Source organism: Ambystoma mexicanum, chromosome 1p (genome assembly GCF_040938575.1).
Source record: "Ambystoma mexicanum isolate Mex_15411 chromosome 1p, UKY_AmexF1_1, whole genome shotgun sequence".
Classification (NCBI taxonomy): domain Eukaryota; kingdom Metazoa; phylum Chordata; class Amphibia; order Caudata; family Ambystomatidae; genus Ambystoma; species Ambystoma mexicanum.
In genome coordinates, this window is record NC_090921.1 from 406,678,143 (window position 1) to 406,696,467 (window position 18,325).

Sequence of the window (18,325 nt, forward strand, 5' to 3'; positions counted from 1 at the left end):
CGAACGGACATAGCACTAATTTTTTGCCTTACATTTTGGTCATTTTAAAAAAAAAACTACTGGACGGATTTACACCAAATTTGCAAAAGCACGCTTTCGGGACCAAGCCCCCGCTCCTGCCGCATATTTGGTGTAAATCCATCCAGCGGTTTGGGCTGTAGGCGTGCGCAAAGTTTTTTCCCATTATGTCTATGGGAAAAAACAAAAGTTTTGGGACCCTCCCTATAACATTGCCCCCCCTGGACCAAACATATCCAAACTTTGCAAAAAGATTCAGAGTGGGCCATATACTTTTTTTTGCAAAGTTTGGTGAGGATTCGTCCAGAGGGAGCGAAGTTATAAGTCACCCAAAAAATGCTCTTCCTATGGAAACACCAACTTAACCATAACTACATGGAGGCGGTAGCGTCCATGTAATATATATATATATATATATATATATATATATGGCTGCTGCGGTCAGTAACTCTCACTGCTCATCACTTCTTTACGGGCTTCAGCTTCCAGAGCACAGACCTTGTTGGAGCAGGGTCTGCCCCTCCCCGCTGCTCCAAAACGGCTGGCCCGCCCAAGGTGTTGTCATCTTTTCCTGCGGTGCACTGTTCCCCAAGAAGGTGCTGCAAAAGTAATGGCCGCGAGTCCGGCAGATTTAATTCTCATTTCCGGCATATGATTGCCACCATATAACATTTTTATTACCTTGGAGCCCCACATTCACCTCTGTGGCCTAGCTGCTTTAATCCTGACTCCCAGGCGGCTCCTGGCCTACGCGGCCTAGGAGTGTGGAACTTCTGTGCCCCCCCCCCCCCCCAGGTCATCATCCTTCACGTCACGCTGCCTGGCCCAGGCCGCACTACTCAAACATTCATGGGGCGTTTATTTTTTTTTACCCATGCCGCATCCTACAGGAGGCACAGGACTTGGTTCTTTTAGGCCCGCCCGGTCTGTCTGGCACAATCTCAGGCAATGTGGATGCCCAGTCTGCACATGCGAATGCAGCCCTACGTCTCAGCATATGCTGGTCTGCTTGTGGCATATTTGGGCTGGCTTTCCAAGTTCTTTGAGCTACAGGGGCAACAGACCACCCAGGGGCTTCTTTACCAGCCTCCTTTCCTTGCTCTCCTTCAACATTTATGGTTTTTCTTAGTGTTGCAAGTTCTCTATCTTGCCCAGTCCATTCCTCGGGGCAAGAGAGGCCTGTCCATTCTTCTTCTTAAAGATTCCATCCAGTTCCGGGGTGGGGCTGGATGTTAAAGTCTATAATTAATTTATATCTTTATTGTGATTTAGTTTAGTTAATAGACTTTACACATTTTCATCAGCATAAAAACAAACAATATTCATACATTATTCAAATTCAGTTATAGCAAAATCCAAACATTACTCATCATATATTAATAAAATACAATATCAAAGTCTAAACATTAATCATCATAAAAAAGTAACCTTAACCTAATAATCCTAATATGCTATATTACACATTTAACCTCATTCTTCACTCTCATCCCATCCATTCCTAACAAGATAAGACAACTTATGTTGGTTTAACCCAATATGTCATACATACCCTCACAATAAAATGCCCAATTTGGTTTCCACTTTCAAACAGATTTCATAAAGTGCAGTTAACAAGTGCATACTTTCTGTGTTGACGCAATGGTTCCAGAAAGACCTCTCCTCTATCATGTCCCTGTTATGTACATATATTCCCAGGTAGTGTTTTAGATCATCTCTCATTTCATAGCTATCGGTAAAGACATGTTTAGCGGTCTCCAGGATATCCCGATTATTACATAGACAGAATTGCTGTTCTTTCGGTGTCTTATCTATCACCCATGTCGTCACCTTAATGGGAAGATATTCTAATCTTAATAAAAGAATAAATCGTCTCAACCTATTTGAAGGACATAGCATCAAATATTGTTGTGGCTTCTTGAATGTATATAGCCTAGATTGCACAAAATGATACCTTTTCAGTTTGCCGAGGTGTTCGTAATTCTCCAGCCAGTCCCATAATTCTACCCGCCTTCACAATGCAGCCTGCTTTATCCCCCGTAAAGAGGCCAGCACCATGTGACCAACAAATGTCCCTATCTGATTTGCCCATTGACATGTGGAGCTTTCTTTGTTTAGTTCCTGAAAAAACTGTTCTCAATAGGGCATTTCCTGTTCCATAAAGAAACCAAGTAAGCCCCAGTGAAACAAAGTGTATACTTATTTTAAATACAAGTATTTTGTCATTGTGGTGTCTCTGTATTGACCTAATTCTCCCTCGTGTGGTGAGCAATACAGCCCTCATAGCCAAGCCCTAGTTTGGCCAGGGGCTACACAATCAATCAACATGGAACAGTTTGCAGAAACAAGCTTGCACCCATCACGCTGTGCCCCAAAGCCCCTACATGCATTAGTTTGACATCTGTTTGAATTATCATATACATTATTCTGAACCTGGTCCAAAACACAGTACCAACTCTTGCCAGCTGAAGTCACACGTGCACCTGTACTTTAGCTCAAAAACAATAACAAGTTATATTCTGCCAATGTTTATAAACTTACAGTTTGAAATTCAAAACTGCCCCTGCATTCATGAGCAATGTCCTGAAAAGAAAGAAAACAAATTACAGAAAGAAAACATAGTTTTGACATCATATTTTATTGCTTGACCATTTACGTAAAACACAATGAACATTTGGATGTGTTTAACATGTTGGATCTGTTCGGGTGGTCTCAAACACTGTATTCGCAAAAAGATGAATGCCAACACAACTGACACTCTGTTATGCTGTCTTTGCAACTGAAAGTTCAGTCAGCAATTTCTCTCCAAAAGCCCCACTCCTAACCTTGAGACAATATCCCGATTCCTTCTGCGGAGGCAGTATCCAAGGGATTGTAAATAAAAATGTAAAAAAATAAAAACAAACAACACCCTGCGAACCCAACTGTCGACTTTTGTGCAGGCATGGGATAGGCATTGCCATAATGGTACAACCTGGCCTTGAAAATAGTTTGAGTACCTGGTGTGACGAAACGCAGACCCCCCACCCCGTAGGCTAGAGGGGTGAGATAAACACCCTAGAGGACCTTACAACGTAACACCTTTAAACTTTTCTGAGGAGAAAATCTGTGAAGAAAGGGTCAATATGTGTTACTGCCATCACAAAATGGAAAACCTCCTCTGGGACGAAGAAGATTACATATAGGAGGAGAGAATCCACAAGAGAAAGAGAAAAGGGAACCTTTTTTTGTGCAAGGGAAGCCCCACGGCTACGTCAATCCAAAAAGGAGACGAGCCTGGACAAATGCAAGAAGAGCCTGCAGCTTTCAAAAGGAAGAAACGCGACTTCAACGCAGATGAAAGATGCGCAGCATCCTGCAGACGCGAGAGACCGAGAGCTAACAGACGTGTTACCATTGGTAACCAGGATGACAGAGGAACAAAAGCTGGAAGCAGGGCGTCCAGAAGCAGAGAAAGAGATCAAAGCAGAGACTGGTGGCATTACCACAGGAATACTATAGTGGACCGGAGGTCCAAGTAACAACGCCAACACCGTCCCGATACGAACAGCTTGGCAGACGCTGACAACAGAAATACGCAGTCGCCATACAAAACGAACGGAGGGAAGAGAGGCTGGTCAAAGGAGACAAGAGGCCAGCTTAGGAGGAGAGGAAGCCGATCCTCAACAAACAAAAACCCTGGTGATGTTAGCCCTGAGAATGGAAGGTAATAAGGATAAAAGGGAGACCCGGGGAAGTGGATGAAAACAAGTATTATTCACCGTCAAGAGAGAAAACGTAACAAGAGTGATTGAGAATCATTATTGAAATGCTCATACTCACACAGAGAGAACACATAACAAAAGTGAATGAGAATCACTGTTGGACTGCTAATACTCTTCTTAGTGCAGAAGGAAGTGTTGTATAGTCAGTACAGAGAGAACTGAAAGACATATTATGGGAATGAAAAAGAAAGGACCTAGGCTAAATAGCCATCGGTGTGGGCCGCACTCCTAAATTTACCCAATAGGGTTTAAAACATTTGGTAGAAATTATTACATGACAGTAAAACCATGTTCCATAGTTTTTCTTCAAAAGTGCTTTTATTTAGCAAGTTAATCCTTTGTTCTTTCTTTTTTTGGGTTAACGAATGGTTAAACTTCACCAAATCGTTATGTGCTGATGCAATGGCAAAGGAAAACTAACCTAGGGCTAATGCATTTCGGAAAGATAACTTTCCTTCTTCAGAGCCAGGTTAAATGCACAAAAAATCTTACTGTTAGAACATTTAGAAAAACATCAGGTATGTATGCATTAAAAAAAACAGGGTACCCACAAATAACAAACACGTACATGTAACACAGAGAGAAGAGAAGAGAACATTGAATAGTCAGTAAATTGTATATATAACATTGCGCATATATGATGCAGAATTATTTTTGTTGAGCCAGGTTAACTCAAAAAAATAATAATAAAGTTGTGCTTAAGTGAAATCCTCCAGTAGCTCTGATTCCCATATTAATTCACTAATCCACCTAGTGTTCTGTGGCAAAGTCCTCAGTGAAATATTGCTTGCTCCTATGTCTAAAGTGTCAAGTGGTGTCATATAAATCAAACAACTTCGCCCTGTGGTGTCACTAACCTGAAGCTGTTAGAAGCGAGCATTCAGTTCGAAGCGTTCCTTCCCAGAACGCTGCAAGACAAAATGGTATGATGCATTTAATTATGGCCGCTCGTGGTGTGTTCTAACGTGCGCTTATCTATGTGAAAGCTGTGACCGCTTACCTTGTAAATGCTTGACACGCTCAAACGAAGTACTTCTCCGATGGCAGATAGCTTGAAAGCTGTACTCACGTCTGTGTGTGCATATCTAACGTTGCCAGGGTAATGTGAATACCAAGATGGCAGATCACGGGTGCGTGAAACGGCCATTTTGGTGTGGGCAATTACAAAATCTAATAATCGTGTTTGGGCCAATACTTGGCAAATCCATCTCTTTAAAAGTTGGGATAGTATCAGCGATAAAGAGAGAATCTCCTCTCTACATTGTTATGGCGTTTCTGTCGTATGATAGTGAAGTGTGTGGATGCAAGCGTGTGGTTATAAGACGAAGAAACTAAGAATAATAAGCTTCTGAAGGGAATGTTGAGTAAACACTTGGAGTAACAACAACTCTAAAGAGAAAGCTATATAAACCCTTGGAGTACCGTGCAGGTATTCTAAAGCTACCCTTCTGACCGAGGGAAGATTCCAGGCAGTAACGTGTGGATAGCAGACCATATTGCCACAAATATTTTTTATAGGTACACTCCTTTGAAGTGCCTGTAGAGGTAGCCATGCCCCTGGTGGAATGGGCCCTTAAACCTTCCGAAGGATCCTTCCCTGCCAACCTGTGACTTTCTGAAATGGCCAAATGATCGATCTGGATAAGATCTGCTTAGAAAAAGCCTGATGGACCGTATAGCCAATGAAAATCTGATCATCAATACAACGTTTTGACAGTCTAGATATATAAAAGCTTAAAGCTCTACGAAGATCCAACCAATGTAATCTCTCCTCCTCCTTGCTAAGATGAGCGGTTAAGGGGAGATAGAAACAAGCCAATTTTTTTTAAACCCTATCTGGAAATCAGAAATGATTTTGGGTAAAAATGAAGGTTTAACCCTTAGAACAACCCTTTGCTTGTGGAAGATAGCAAAGGGTGGCTTGGATGAAAGTGCCTGCAACTCGCTCACTGTATGGGCTGATGTCGGAGCTACCAATAAAATGGTTTTAAAGGTTAACATCCGTAAGGGACAAGAATGTAAAGGTTCAAAAGGTGCACACATTAGAAATGTTAGAACCAAATTAAGATCCCAAATTGTAACCGAAACGGAGAGGGGGGTGAGGGGGACACATTTGTGAGCCCCTTTAGAAATTGTGTCACCAGTGGAATTTTGAAGTATGAACATTCTTCTGACGAGGGCTTAAAGTTGGACAGCGCTGCCAAATAGCCTTTAATAGTACCAAACTGGAGCCCCAGATTAGCTAAAGATAGCAGAAAGGATAAAACATCCAGTGTTTTACATAGAAAAGCATCATTCTTTTCTGTGCACCAGTTGCAGAATCTATTCCAATGGCAAAGGTACAAAGACCTTTGGCCGAAACCAAAATCTCCATTACGTCAACCGGGAGGTCCCAATCTTTGTATTTCAGCCTTTCAGAAACCAAATGTGAAGGTTCAGAGTTTCGACCTCTGGATGGAGAACCCGACCTTCCTCTCGCGAGAGAAGTTTCTCTCTTTGTGAAAGACGTATTGGAGGACAGATGGACATGTCCAGAAGGTCCGGGTACCACGTGCTCCGGGCCCAATTAGGATAATGTGTTTCCCGAACTTGCTCATCCTCCTGATCACGTGAGGAATGACGGGGACTAGAGCAAACACATACAGAGTGGAAATTCCCAGTCCACCACAAACGTGTCTCCTAGAGCTCCTCGTGTCAGAAATTCCTTGGGACACTGGTTGCGAACAGATACACTTGAGGGGTTCCCCAAAGGGTGGAGACCTCTTGAAGGACTTCCTGAGCTAGTTCCCACTCTTGAGAGACTGTGCTCTGCCTGCTCAGTGTGTCTGCTGCCGTGGTGTTCTCTCCAGCTAGATGAACTGCCGATAGAGAGATTCCCCCTTCAATTGCCCAGTACCAGAGCTGCATTGCCTCTGTGCACAGTGGTAGTGACCCTACAGCTCTTCTCTTGTTGAGGTAGTACATGGCCACCGTGTTGTTTGTAGATATCAGGACATTCTGTTACGCTCACCTTTACTCTGCAGGAGCACCCGGAGCCTCTTTCTCTGCGGCGTGATAGTCTGGACACTCTGGAGCCTGTGTTCTCTGGGGCTGCTCCTATAATGTGTATACGGGACAATGTTAGAATACAGGTGTGTGTGGGATTGTTTCTGCTCCCCACCCTGATGCCACCCCTAGTGTTCCCAGATTTGGCTGCTGGTTAACTCATCAGATATATGTGAAAGAATGGCTCTCCGTCCTGCTCGTAAATCAGGCAGGGGCGCGAGTCTGTTCAGCGTTGGAACCAGTTACATCACTGGTTCGTGTCTCCCAAGCCCAGTCCTGATGCGGCGTGGATGAATGTTCATTCAGATGAGTCTTTATATAGCACTTAGGATTCTCCTCAGTAAGTGTTTATACCTTACGTCTGTCCTTCTTGCTTCAATGCACTGTTTTATGCCTTCCTTTCTGCGCTATTTGATTGTATGCGCTTATTGTCCTTCTAATGCTCTCTGTTCTTTCAATTGCAGGCCAGTCGGTGTTGGGATGATGGAGTAAACAAATGCATGCAGCAGCAAAACAGGTTTGGTAATGTTTTTGTAACGTGCTTTGCCTTCTGTGTGCCTGCGGTATTTGTTATGACCTATTCTTTGCTTCTTTGTACAGGTGTCTGCCAACTCGTGCTGATGGTGCCGAGTGGATCCACAACTGTAATCAGAGCCAGGTAATGTTCTTGTATTCGCGCAGCATTCTTAAAATATGCACAATGCTGTTCTGTTGAACTGTGCTTACTGTTTTCTTTCTTTTGCAGGTGTCTGGCGAAGTCACGTTGCTGAAGCAGAACGAATCCTGAAGCCGTGCCGGAATCGAAGAAGCTATGATAACAGGAGCTGGATGCCGTAAGTCACGTGAGTATTCCTGCAACTGCGGTTCAAATGAGGCTGGAGCGGAACAGATGAGAGTTGCACGAAGTCCTCAGGTAAGTATCTTCAGGAGCTGTGCCGGTGAGCGTCACGCTGCATCAAGCAGAGTAACGCGAAGCAGGGACTGCCTGCCTTGGTGTGGTTTATAAAGCCAGCCACACCCAGCCACACACAAAAGGCAAGACTACAGTCTTGTGTTCTGTCTTAGGCTATTCCACCTCCATGTTGGAGGCAAAGAGAAGTGCTTGGATCCTATTCACCCAAAGGGTGATGTACATGACGCCAGATGCGCCAAGCCTGGGCCCAACTCACCTTTACCTGACCTCTGACCCAGTGGCTTTTCTGGAAAGTACGTGTCCCTCGGGAAGACCCCGAGCTAGGAGTGTGAGTGGATGATGTGGAATGGAGGCTGGTGTCAGGTGGACAGCCCAGAGTCGTGACACTTTCCTTCCCCGTACAGAGGGCAGAAAAGCCTTCAGCACTAGGCTGATTGCCGTCAGCTCCATAAGATTGATATGTAATTTGGACTCCGATGGAGACCAACGACCGTTGACTGTCAGATCGTTGGTGCGGGTTCCCACCCCATGAGTGAGGCGTCAGTCACTACTGTTCTCTCCGGCCGTGGTTGCCAAAAGGGATCTCCCTTCAGAATGTTGTCCTCACAGGCCCACCACAGAAAAGATCCTGTGCAACCCTGCTGGGAAGCTGAAGTAGGTCCGACATCTTGCCTGAGAACTAGTACCATTGAGTTCCTAGAGCCCATTGAAGGGATCTCAGTCTCAGGCGGGCCACAGGCACCAGAAAAATGCAGGGTGCCATAAGGCCGAACAACCTCAAAAAATCAAAGGCCGTGAGACACTGGGCACTTTGAAATTTGGTGACCATCTGAAGAATGTCTTGAGCCATCACCTCGCGCCGAACAGCTCCGATGAATTGAAGTTTTTGAGAAGGTGTCATATGGGACTTTTTGTAATTCAGGGAGAAGCCTATTCTGTGAAGAAGTGGCAGGTGATGTAGAGATGATCCAGGACTTGTTCAGGAGAACACCCCCTGATTAGCCAATCGTTCAGGTAGGGGTAGACGTGAATACCCCCTCTCCTGCGACTCGCTGCCACTACCGCCATCAGTTTGGTGAAAACCCTTGGACGTATGTCAGAGAATTGCAGAACTCGAAATTGATAAAGAGAACCTCCAACTGCGAACCTCAGGTATTTTCTGTGCTAGAGATGGATTGGCACATGAAAATAAGCATCCTGAAGGTTCAATGACACCATCCAATCCTGGAGTTGGAGGGCCTGAAGATTCTGAGAAAGTGTGACCATCTTGAACTTGTTCAAGTATCTCAAGTCCAAGATGGGTCTTAAGGTAGAACTGACTGCAGCCTTTGACACCAAGATACTACAGGGTCATACAGTGGACAGTGCGCTGGATGCTGCGATAAACTGATTCCACAATTGATAGGAATTGGAAAAAGGGTGCGTGTTGCACAAGGCATCTGCCTGTTGCCTATCACCGGATCTCATAATGCCCAAATGTCCTAGCAAAATTCAAGGATAAAACAAAGGAAGTGTAACCACAAAATAACAATGGTGGCCAACAAGAAAAGCAGATGATTACCGTTTCTTGCGCAACAAGCCCTTCTTATAGGCAAAATGCCTCACGACTCTGGCAGGTATTCATGGATCAAAATAAAGTCTAGATGAGATAAAAGCAGCAACTGGGATTGTGCGTTAACCAGTAAGTAGGAGGTACCACTAGGGAATGCCCGGATTACTTACTAGTAATCTTCATTACTCCTATTTTATTTATTTATTTTAATTCTTGTGACGTGCTGCATGCCTATGGGCCTCAGGGCACACAGATAACAAGACAAGACAGACTACAAAAACAAGAAATTGGAATACCAGGAAAACAGCAGCAAAAGGTGTGGCATATTATTCAGGGCTAAGATTGAAGAGGTGTATTTTAATAGCTTTTTTGAATGAAGAAAGATTGTTGATGAGACGCATGGGGGGGCAGGAAGAGCATCCCAGAGAAGGGGTGCCTGAAAATCAAAACTAGTGCCACCAAAACGCACTGATGTGAATCTCGGTTGGCTGAAGATTTCTGGTGGGAATGTTACACTTGGCACGATCCGATAAGCATACAGGACATGAATGGGATAAACATTTGTAGGCAAGTGTCAGGATTTTATGTGAAATCATTTGTTTTACGGGAAGCCAATGCAGGGCTTTCCTAGATGTTGAAACGCGTGTTGGGCGAGAGAGATCAAAGGTTGCTCGCACTGCATTATTCTGAGTGACTTGCAGAGCTCGAATGTTAAGAGCGGTGGTACCAGCCAGCAGGCTGTTGCAGTAATCAAGCCTGGCATTGATTAAAGTGGTAGAACGCAAGGCACAGTTTTCTGTGGTGATAAAGGGACGAATGTAGTGTATGCGTTTAGTGATTAGACCGCATGTAGAACAAATGTATGATACATGAGGCTTCATGGATAGTACATCATCCAGAACTACTCCCAAAGTTTTAACCTTCTTGGAGAAGAATATTGTGACCTGCGATTGAAAAGCTGGAATAGTCAGATGTGAGCTTGCTCCGACCTACTTTAGTGGCAACAATCAAGAGGTCTGTCTTTTTACAGTTGAGCCAGAGAATTACAGGCCATCCAGTTCTGAATGGCATTTTAGATGGTATTGAGGGTGCTAAGGTCCTGTTTGTAATTCCCACTGAGCTGAAGCACAACCTGGGTATCATCAGCATAGTTGGTATAAGTCCTAGTCCTACGCTTTCTCGTCCCAGTACTTAACTTTGAGTATGCTCTACTCCCAGGACCCCCCCTTTTTTTTTTAAACAAGCTTGCCTCTTCAGAAACACCAAAGCCAAGAAATGGACAACTTCTGCCGATAGGCGGGAGGGTAGGGTAGTCTGTACTGGGACGCAGAGGAGTAGGACTAGGAGTAATGAAGATTACCAGTAAGTAATCCGGGCATTACCTCTATGCCCCTTTTCCACGTCCCAGTACTTACCTTTGAGTCGTACCAAAGCAAAACAGGAAGGATGCCCATGCACACCACAAAAGACAGAAACCAAGGGTAATGCTAAACCAACCCAACACCAATTTATTCAAGAAAAAAAAACAGCAGGAAGATGAAGACCCCCCTGCTACCACCTCAACCAGCCACAACCCCCAGAACCCCCACTCCAAAGGAAGTAGAACAGGAACCTTCCATATTGAGCTGGAAATGACAAATGAAGGTGTTGGTGTAGCTCAGGTGGCCGCCCGGCCAGTAAGGGCACCCATCACAAGATAGCACAGGAAGCAGCCACCCCCCTAGTGGACCGGCCCTTGGACCCGCCCTGCCGGGCAGATACCAGCAGAATCATAGGTAAGAAGAATCAACAATTGAATCTACCGGCTGATAGTAGGAGTGGAAGCCCTGCAGCCACAGCCCCCAGCCCCAAAGGTGGCAAAGAGATGGTCAGTGAGCAGAAAGGACTTGGTCCAGGAAGAATAGTGCAGGACCACCTGGTTGACGTACAAGCAATGCCAAGCCTCCTCCTCAATAGAGGACTTTACAAGGAAGAAGGCAGAAAGGACCTCCTACTGAGACAGATTGAACCGCGAGGGGACCTTGGGCACAAAGGTAGGGTCACACCGTAGGACCAAGGCCTCCTCCTGGACCGTCAAAAAGGGAGGATGACACATGAGAGCACTGACCTCCCCCAGATGGTGAACCAAAGTGACAGCCACCAAAGAAAGTTACTTACCCCTGGTAACGTTCTTTCGAGTAGATGTTCCTCCCACATATTCTTCATCTTTGATATTCGATATCCAGCTTCAGCTGCTTCGGAAAAAGATTTTTGGCAGAGGACGCCGCGCTTTCGATGCAGTCAACTCAATGTGCCTCGAGGGCCTCCGCCTCAAGGATGATGTCATTGAAGGCATTTATAGCAGGCACAGCGCCCGTTGGCTTCAGTCTGTTTTTTCCTACAGTAGAACTACCCGCATAACCACGGGATTGACCGTACTCCACCTTGAAGGAGCAAAAGCTGTAATAGCACAGGAAATTCTACTGTGGAGTTGGTTGGGAGGGCAATGAGGAAAATGTGGGAGAAACATCCAGTGGAAAGAACGTTAGCAGGAGTAAGTAACTTGTTCTTTGAACGGATTATGTCCTGCCACGTATTCCTCATCTTTGATAGACTCCCAAAGCAGTATTACATTTGGTGGAGGGAGTAAGAATTTAGTTATTAATGGTGTTCATGAACCGAATGCAGGACTGCTTTCCCAAAGCACCCATCCTGACTGAGGGAAGACTCCAGGCAGTAATGTTATGCGAACGTGTGAATAGTAGACTACGTTGCTGCCTCACAAATACTTTTTATTAGTACACCCCTTTGCAGGGCTGTATAGGTAGCCAGGCCAGGCCCCTGGTGGAATGGGCCCTTGATCCTTCAGGAGGCTCCTTGCCTGCCAGTCTAACATTCTGAAATTGCCAGAATGATTCACCTGGATAGGGTCCGTTTAGTAACAGCCTGACCCAGTTTGTGGCCTGTATAGCCAATGTAAAGCTGATCATCAATGCAAACTTTTGATATCCTAGATATATAAAATCTCAGAGCTCTGCGAGGGTCCAACCAATGTAACCTCTCCTCCTCCTTGCCAGGATGAGTTGGGGGGATAGAAAGAAGGTCAAACAATTTTCTAACCTACGTGAAAATCAGAAATGATTTTGGGTAAGAATGAAGGCTTAACCCTCAGAACAACCCTATCCTTATGGAAGATAGTAAAGGGTGAGTTGGATGAAAGGGCCTGCAATTCACTCATTACGGGCTGCAGAGCTACCAAGAGAATGGTTTTAAAAGTTAACAACCTTAATGGACACAAGTGAAAAGGTTAAAAGGTTGCACACATTAGATATTTTAGTACCAGATTAAGGTCCCAAATTGGAACCTGGAAAGGAGATGGGGGGGGGGGGGGTAGTGGGGGCTCATTGGTGAGCCCTTTTAGAAATTGTGTCACCAGTAGAATCTTGAAATATGAACTTCTTCTGACGAGCGCTTAAAGATGGATAGCACCGCTAAATAGCCCTTAATAGTTCCAATCTGGAGCCCCAAATTGACTAAGGATAGTAGAAAGGATAACACCTCAGGTGTTTAGCACAGAAAAGGGTCTGCATTCTTGGCTCTGCATCAGTTGCAGAATTTGTTCCAACAGCAACAGTACAAAGACTTTGTTGCTGGCTTTATGTCCGAAAGCAAAATCTCCATTACGTCACCCGGGAGGTCCCAATCCTTGTATTTCAGCCTCTCAGAAACCATGCGGGGAGGGCGACAGGAGGAAACACGTACAGGAGAGGAAACTCCCAGTCCACCATGAGCGCGTCTCCTAGAGCTCCTCTTGGGGGGAATCTCCCTGCAGCAGTACAGTTCTCACTTCCGGTTGACACTGGTCGCAAACAGTCACTTGAGGGGTTCCCCAAAGGGTGAGGATCTCTTGAAAGACTTCCTGAGCTACTTCACACTCGTGGGAGACTGTGCTCTGTCTGCTCAGAGCATCCGCTACCGTGTTCTCTTCTCCGGCTAAGTGAACTGCAGATAGGGAAATTCCTTCTTGAATTTCCCAGTACCAGAAATGCATTGCCTCTCTGCGCAGTGGTAGTGACCCTACGCCTTCTCTCTTTTTGAGGTAGTGCATGGCCACTGTGTTGTCCGTCATTATTTACCCACACAGAGGGCAGAAAGGCCTTCAGCCCTAGTCTGATTGCCCTCAGCTCCAAAAGCTTGATATGTAGTTTGGACTCTGATGGAGACCACCAGCCGCTGTCTGTCAGATCGTTGGTGTGGGCTCCCTACCCTACGAGTGAGGCGCCTGTCAATACTGTTCTCTCCGGCCATGGTTGCCAAAAGGGTTCTCCCTTCAGAATGTTGTCCTTGCAAGCCCACCACAGAAGATCCTGTGCAACCCTGCTTGGAACCTGAAGTAGATCTGACATCTTTCCTGAGAACTGGGCTGAGGGCCTATTGAAGGGATCTCATGCTTAGGTGAGCCTCTCGCGCCAGAAAAAAAGGCAGGATGCCATGAGGCAGAGCAACCTAAAAAAAAAAAACGGAGGCCGGTAGACGCTGGGCACTCTGAAATTTGGAGACCATCTGTAAAAGGTCTTGAGCCCTCACCTCGGGCGGCGATCTCTTCCCCAAGGATATATCTAGTACAGCCGCAATGAACAGGAGATTTTGAGAACGTGTCATATGGTACTTCTCGTTATTGACGGAGATGCCCTGCCTGTGAAGAGAGTGGCAGGTGACGTTGAGATGATCCAGGACTTGTTCAGGAGAACGTGCCCTGATCTGCCAATCATCCAGGTAGGGGTAGACGTGAATTCCCCCTCTCCTGAGACTCGCAGCCACCACTGCCATCAGTCTGGTGAAAACCCTCGGGCGGAGGTCAGCCCAAACGGCAGAACTCGAAACTGATAATGAAAGCGCCAATAGCAAACCTCTGGTATTTTCTGTGCTTGAGATGGATTGGCAAATGAAAATAAGCATCCTGAAGGTCCAATGACACCATCCAATCCTGGAGTTGGAGGTCCTGAAGGATCTGAGAAAGTGTGACCATCTTAAACTTCTCCTTCCTGAGGAACTTGTTCAAGTATCTCAAGTCCAAGATGGGTCTCAATCCTCCGTCCTTGTTGGGTATTAGGAAATATGGAGAATACCATCCCTTGTTCCTCTCTTCTAAAGGCAACAGGTCTATAATGTCTTTCTCTAGCAGAGTTAAAATTTCCTGCACAAGGAGCGGATCTGGAATCATCAAAGAGTGGCTCCCAGGTGGATTGCCGAGGTCTTTGAATGAAAGGAAGGCAGTTCCCATGGGCTATGGTTACCAATGCCCAAGCATCCAAAGTAATGTCTTGCATTATTCTAGATGCTGAGACAGTCTGCCCCCCATTGGTGAGCTGTGACTCAAGACCTCAGATGTTTTGAGGAGGCTGATGCAGTGGCAGATGGTAAAGATGGCCTTCTTGAGCTGGCCTCGCACCTCTCCCTCGTCCACTACGAGGGAGTCTTCTTTGGCCTCTTTGACCAGCCATTCCTCTCGCTCTTCCAACTGAGGAGTAGTAGCGAAAAGATCTATCCCTCCAAGGTGTCCACTAGAGCAAAAGGGCTGGGGCTGCCTAACAGTGGCACCTTAATATTTGGCTGCTGCCTTTGACGTCTGCAACTTCTCAAGGCTCTCGTCAGCCTTGCTGCCAAAAAGGTGAGACCCATCAAAGGGCATGTTGATGAGTCTGGATTGCACATCCGGTGCAAAACCCGACTTCCTCCGCCACGCAAATCTGCGTATAACGGTGCTAGTAGGCATGGCTCTGCTGATGCTGTCAGCAGAATCCAGACCCGACTCTAGAGACCCACACATGGCTTCTTTGACGTCTCTAATTATGGCCAAGAATCCGCCCTTTTCTTCCCCCTCTGGAACGTGCTCTGCCGCCATGGAAATGCAATCCCATAGAGTGAATGAAATTTTGCAAGGGCATATGTGGAGTTGACTGATTTGAGGGCCATCTGCAGAAAATACTTTCCTTGCCCCTCCATCTACTCTTTTGTCTTCCCTATCCGGAGCGATGGTAGGGTAAGCTGCCTGCTTGGAAGTAACGGTAGCTGCCTGCACCGCCATCCTCTCTGGAGTGGGGGCGTTTAGACAGGTAGTCGGGGTCACTACTGGAAGAGCAGTATTTCTTGGTCAGATTTTTATTCACAGCCGAATCAGATTCTGGCGTCTCACAATTTGCTGCCACCCTATTTTGGAGAGCATTATGAAAAGGCAGTATAGGATCCATCTGTGGACCCTTATCCAGGATGTCCGTAAAATTATCCTGCTCAAATGGTAATGGAGGTCTACTCCATTAAATTTAATCTACCACTTTGGGCATTAGCGGTCTGTAAGATGCACCAGCGTGTGCCCCAGCTTCTGGGATTCCAAATTCTAGCTCAGGTGAGGTGTCCACCCCACTGGATGTCTGCAAGTTATCCTAAAGGTCTTTCAACCTGGATTCCTCAGAAATGAAACTTTCAGGCATATTTGGTGTGCGCTCGATGCCGACAATACAGCTGGCGTCGAGGCTGGCATTGGTGGCGCAGCTGGCGTCGATGCCGTTGGCGTCAAAAGTGACGCTGATGTCGAGGGCTTGGCTGGTGTCAAAGGCATAGCAGGCGTTGATGACCTTGACCTGTGCTTATGTTTTCGGCTCGACGGATCATTCGATGACTTTGTCATCGCGTCGAGGCCTCTCTGTGAGGATCAGGTCTTGGTCCCGGGATCGAAGGCGTGCAGGATTTTGGTTCAGCCCTTTCCTTTCCAGCTTCTTTGGAAGGCGCGGTAGGAGCATGGCTTGCCGTGGGTTTTTGATTTTCAAATAATATAAATACTTTATCAGCTCATTAAGCCTTCACTGAAGCCCAATTTGCATCTGGTCTAAGATCACAATGTCATCTGCATAGAAGATCCAGGGGACAATGCGTTTATTAATTCCAGGGGGAAAGGCCTCGACTGCTTCCCGTCCCTCCTCAATATCAGACAGATAAAGATTAAATAGTGCCGGGGCCAGAGAACATTCCTGCTTCAAACCTCTGAATGTAAAGATTTTTTCTGAGAGATGCCCCTGGGTAGATAGTCTAACCTGCACACTCGTCTTTGAATAAAGAGCCATGATCGCCTCAACCAGATCATTCGGGCAAACCCAAGATAGTTGTTCCCCCCCCCCCCAGAGTTTCTCTACTGATGCTATCAAAAGCTTGTTCAAGATCTATAAATGCTACATATAGCTTTGATTTATACCCCAGAGTTATAGTCTTAAGGTTATGCAGCAGAAAAAAGGTTGAGACTGGTCCCTACAGCCTTAACAAAGCCTGTCTATCTCAGGTGTGGTCGTTCAGCGTCTTTAGCCCACCTGAGTAGATGTCGAAGATAGATGGGGGCAAAGATCTTACCCAGGGTGTCTAGAAGGGCAATCGGTCTGTAATTTCTTGGGTCCTCTCGATTGCCCTTTTTGTACACCGGAATGATCAAGGCAGATTTCCAGGAGTCAGGAACCTTTTTACATTCTAGTATTTGGTTAAAGAGCAGGAATCAAATGTCTGCCCGCAGTGAAGGATTTTGCTTCAGAATGTTATTAGTCAGTCCATCAGGACCAGCTGCTCTTGATATAATAAGTTTATTAATTAGGTCCACTATGAGAGTTTTATTGAATTCAATGGCCCATTTTCAACCTTGAACCTTTGCTGTGCTGAATAGGTTAACCGCCCTCTTCCCCAAAACCTGTTCAGAGTGATTATGATAGCTAGGATCGGGGTTCCTGAACAACCTTCTAGCAAAGAGCTGGGAGAAATGGGCAATCCAATTGGCTTCCAATACAGCAGGCAGCATACTTGCCAAATGGAATGATTCATTGTTATTTAGCAGAGCCCAAAAGGTCTCTTAGATTTCTTTTAGCAATCGTTTTTTAAAATGTCTTGAGCATCATGCTGAAGCCGCTGAACTCTGGGGGAGAGCAGCCAATTACGATACTGCTGTTTCTTTTTTTTTTATCTGGTCAAACCTATCATTCATCTTAAGGAGTGTAAGCCTTCTCAAGTAGGAGCGACAGGCTTTCCGTTGATCAACCAACTCCTTGCTATAATGATGTAATCTAATTCCATAATGGCGGGGGCCAAGCCGAGGTCTATATCTGAATTGCAGAAATAATCCTTCATAATTCAGAGTCGACCCCTTAACCAAGGTCAATCGTTTCAGGCCCTCCATTATCACCGGGAGTTCCCATTACCTAATTCTCAGCCTATTAGCGGCTTGGGTAACCTGGATATTATGTACTTTAAATTTAGGTATAGGGACGCCACTCTGATTCCACTAATGCTCTAGTAAGTGATGATCACCGTTTCCCATGGGTACGATTACTCATTTGGAAACCCATTTGAGGATATTGCTAGAGACAGAAAATAGTCCAGGCAGGAATGTTGATTAAACCTGGACCATGTGTATTTGGCCGAAATGTCTCCCCTCGTTTGTCCATTCAGCATGCCAATAGCATGTTCTTTTAGTTCGTCCAACCATAACACAGCTTTTTTCTTGAGCTAGGTCGATGGTAGTCTCATGCCCTTATTATCAAAACATTTTATATTTAGGTCAATACAGATGATAATGTGCTTGCGATCTATGATAAGTGCCGTGCCAATTAGGGACGTAATCATATCGACAAACAAGGTAGCATTCATATAGACAGGGTTCCAGTGTATGTTGATAATTACCAGGGAAACTTTCAGAAGACCCCTCCCCTGTAACGTGTAACTAGATCAACTGTTTGGACATACGGATGGGGATTACCGTTTTCACTAGTGTTAATCCTCAACCCAACTTTAGCAAAGTAAGCGGGCCCGATGAAGGGTGGCTCAGTGTGTTCTTTTTTGCCGGTTACATATAACCTCATAACCATCACAGATAGGTGGAACACAGAGCCAAGTCTCCTGTAAACAGATGACATATTTTTTAAGAATCAATCCCTCCATATGAAAAAGGTGTTCATGGCCTCTTGTGTTCCAGGATCACCAACTGAGAGGTTTCCAGTCCTCCTCTTCCGAACATTATCAGCT

At 45.6% G+C, this 18,325-nt stretch overlaps 1 protein-coding gene across 2 annotated transcripts in view; it reads right to left on the reverse strand.

Moving 5' to 3' along the window:
- The window catches only part of SMIM7 (small integral membrane protein 7), a 216,468-nt gene that overhangs the window by 126,170 nt on the left and 71,973 nt on the right, over positions 1–18,325 (reverse strand). For both annotated transcript variants that reach the window (XM_069649201.1, XM_069649200.1), the window contains exon 2: positions 2,557–2,598. In XM_069649201.1, coding sequence (XP_069505302.1) covers positions 2,557–2,598 — 42 coding nt within the window. The remainder of the gene's footprint in view (positions 1–2,556; positions 2,599–18,325) is intronic.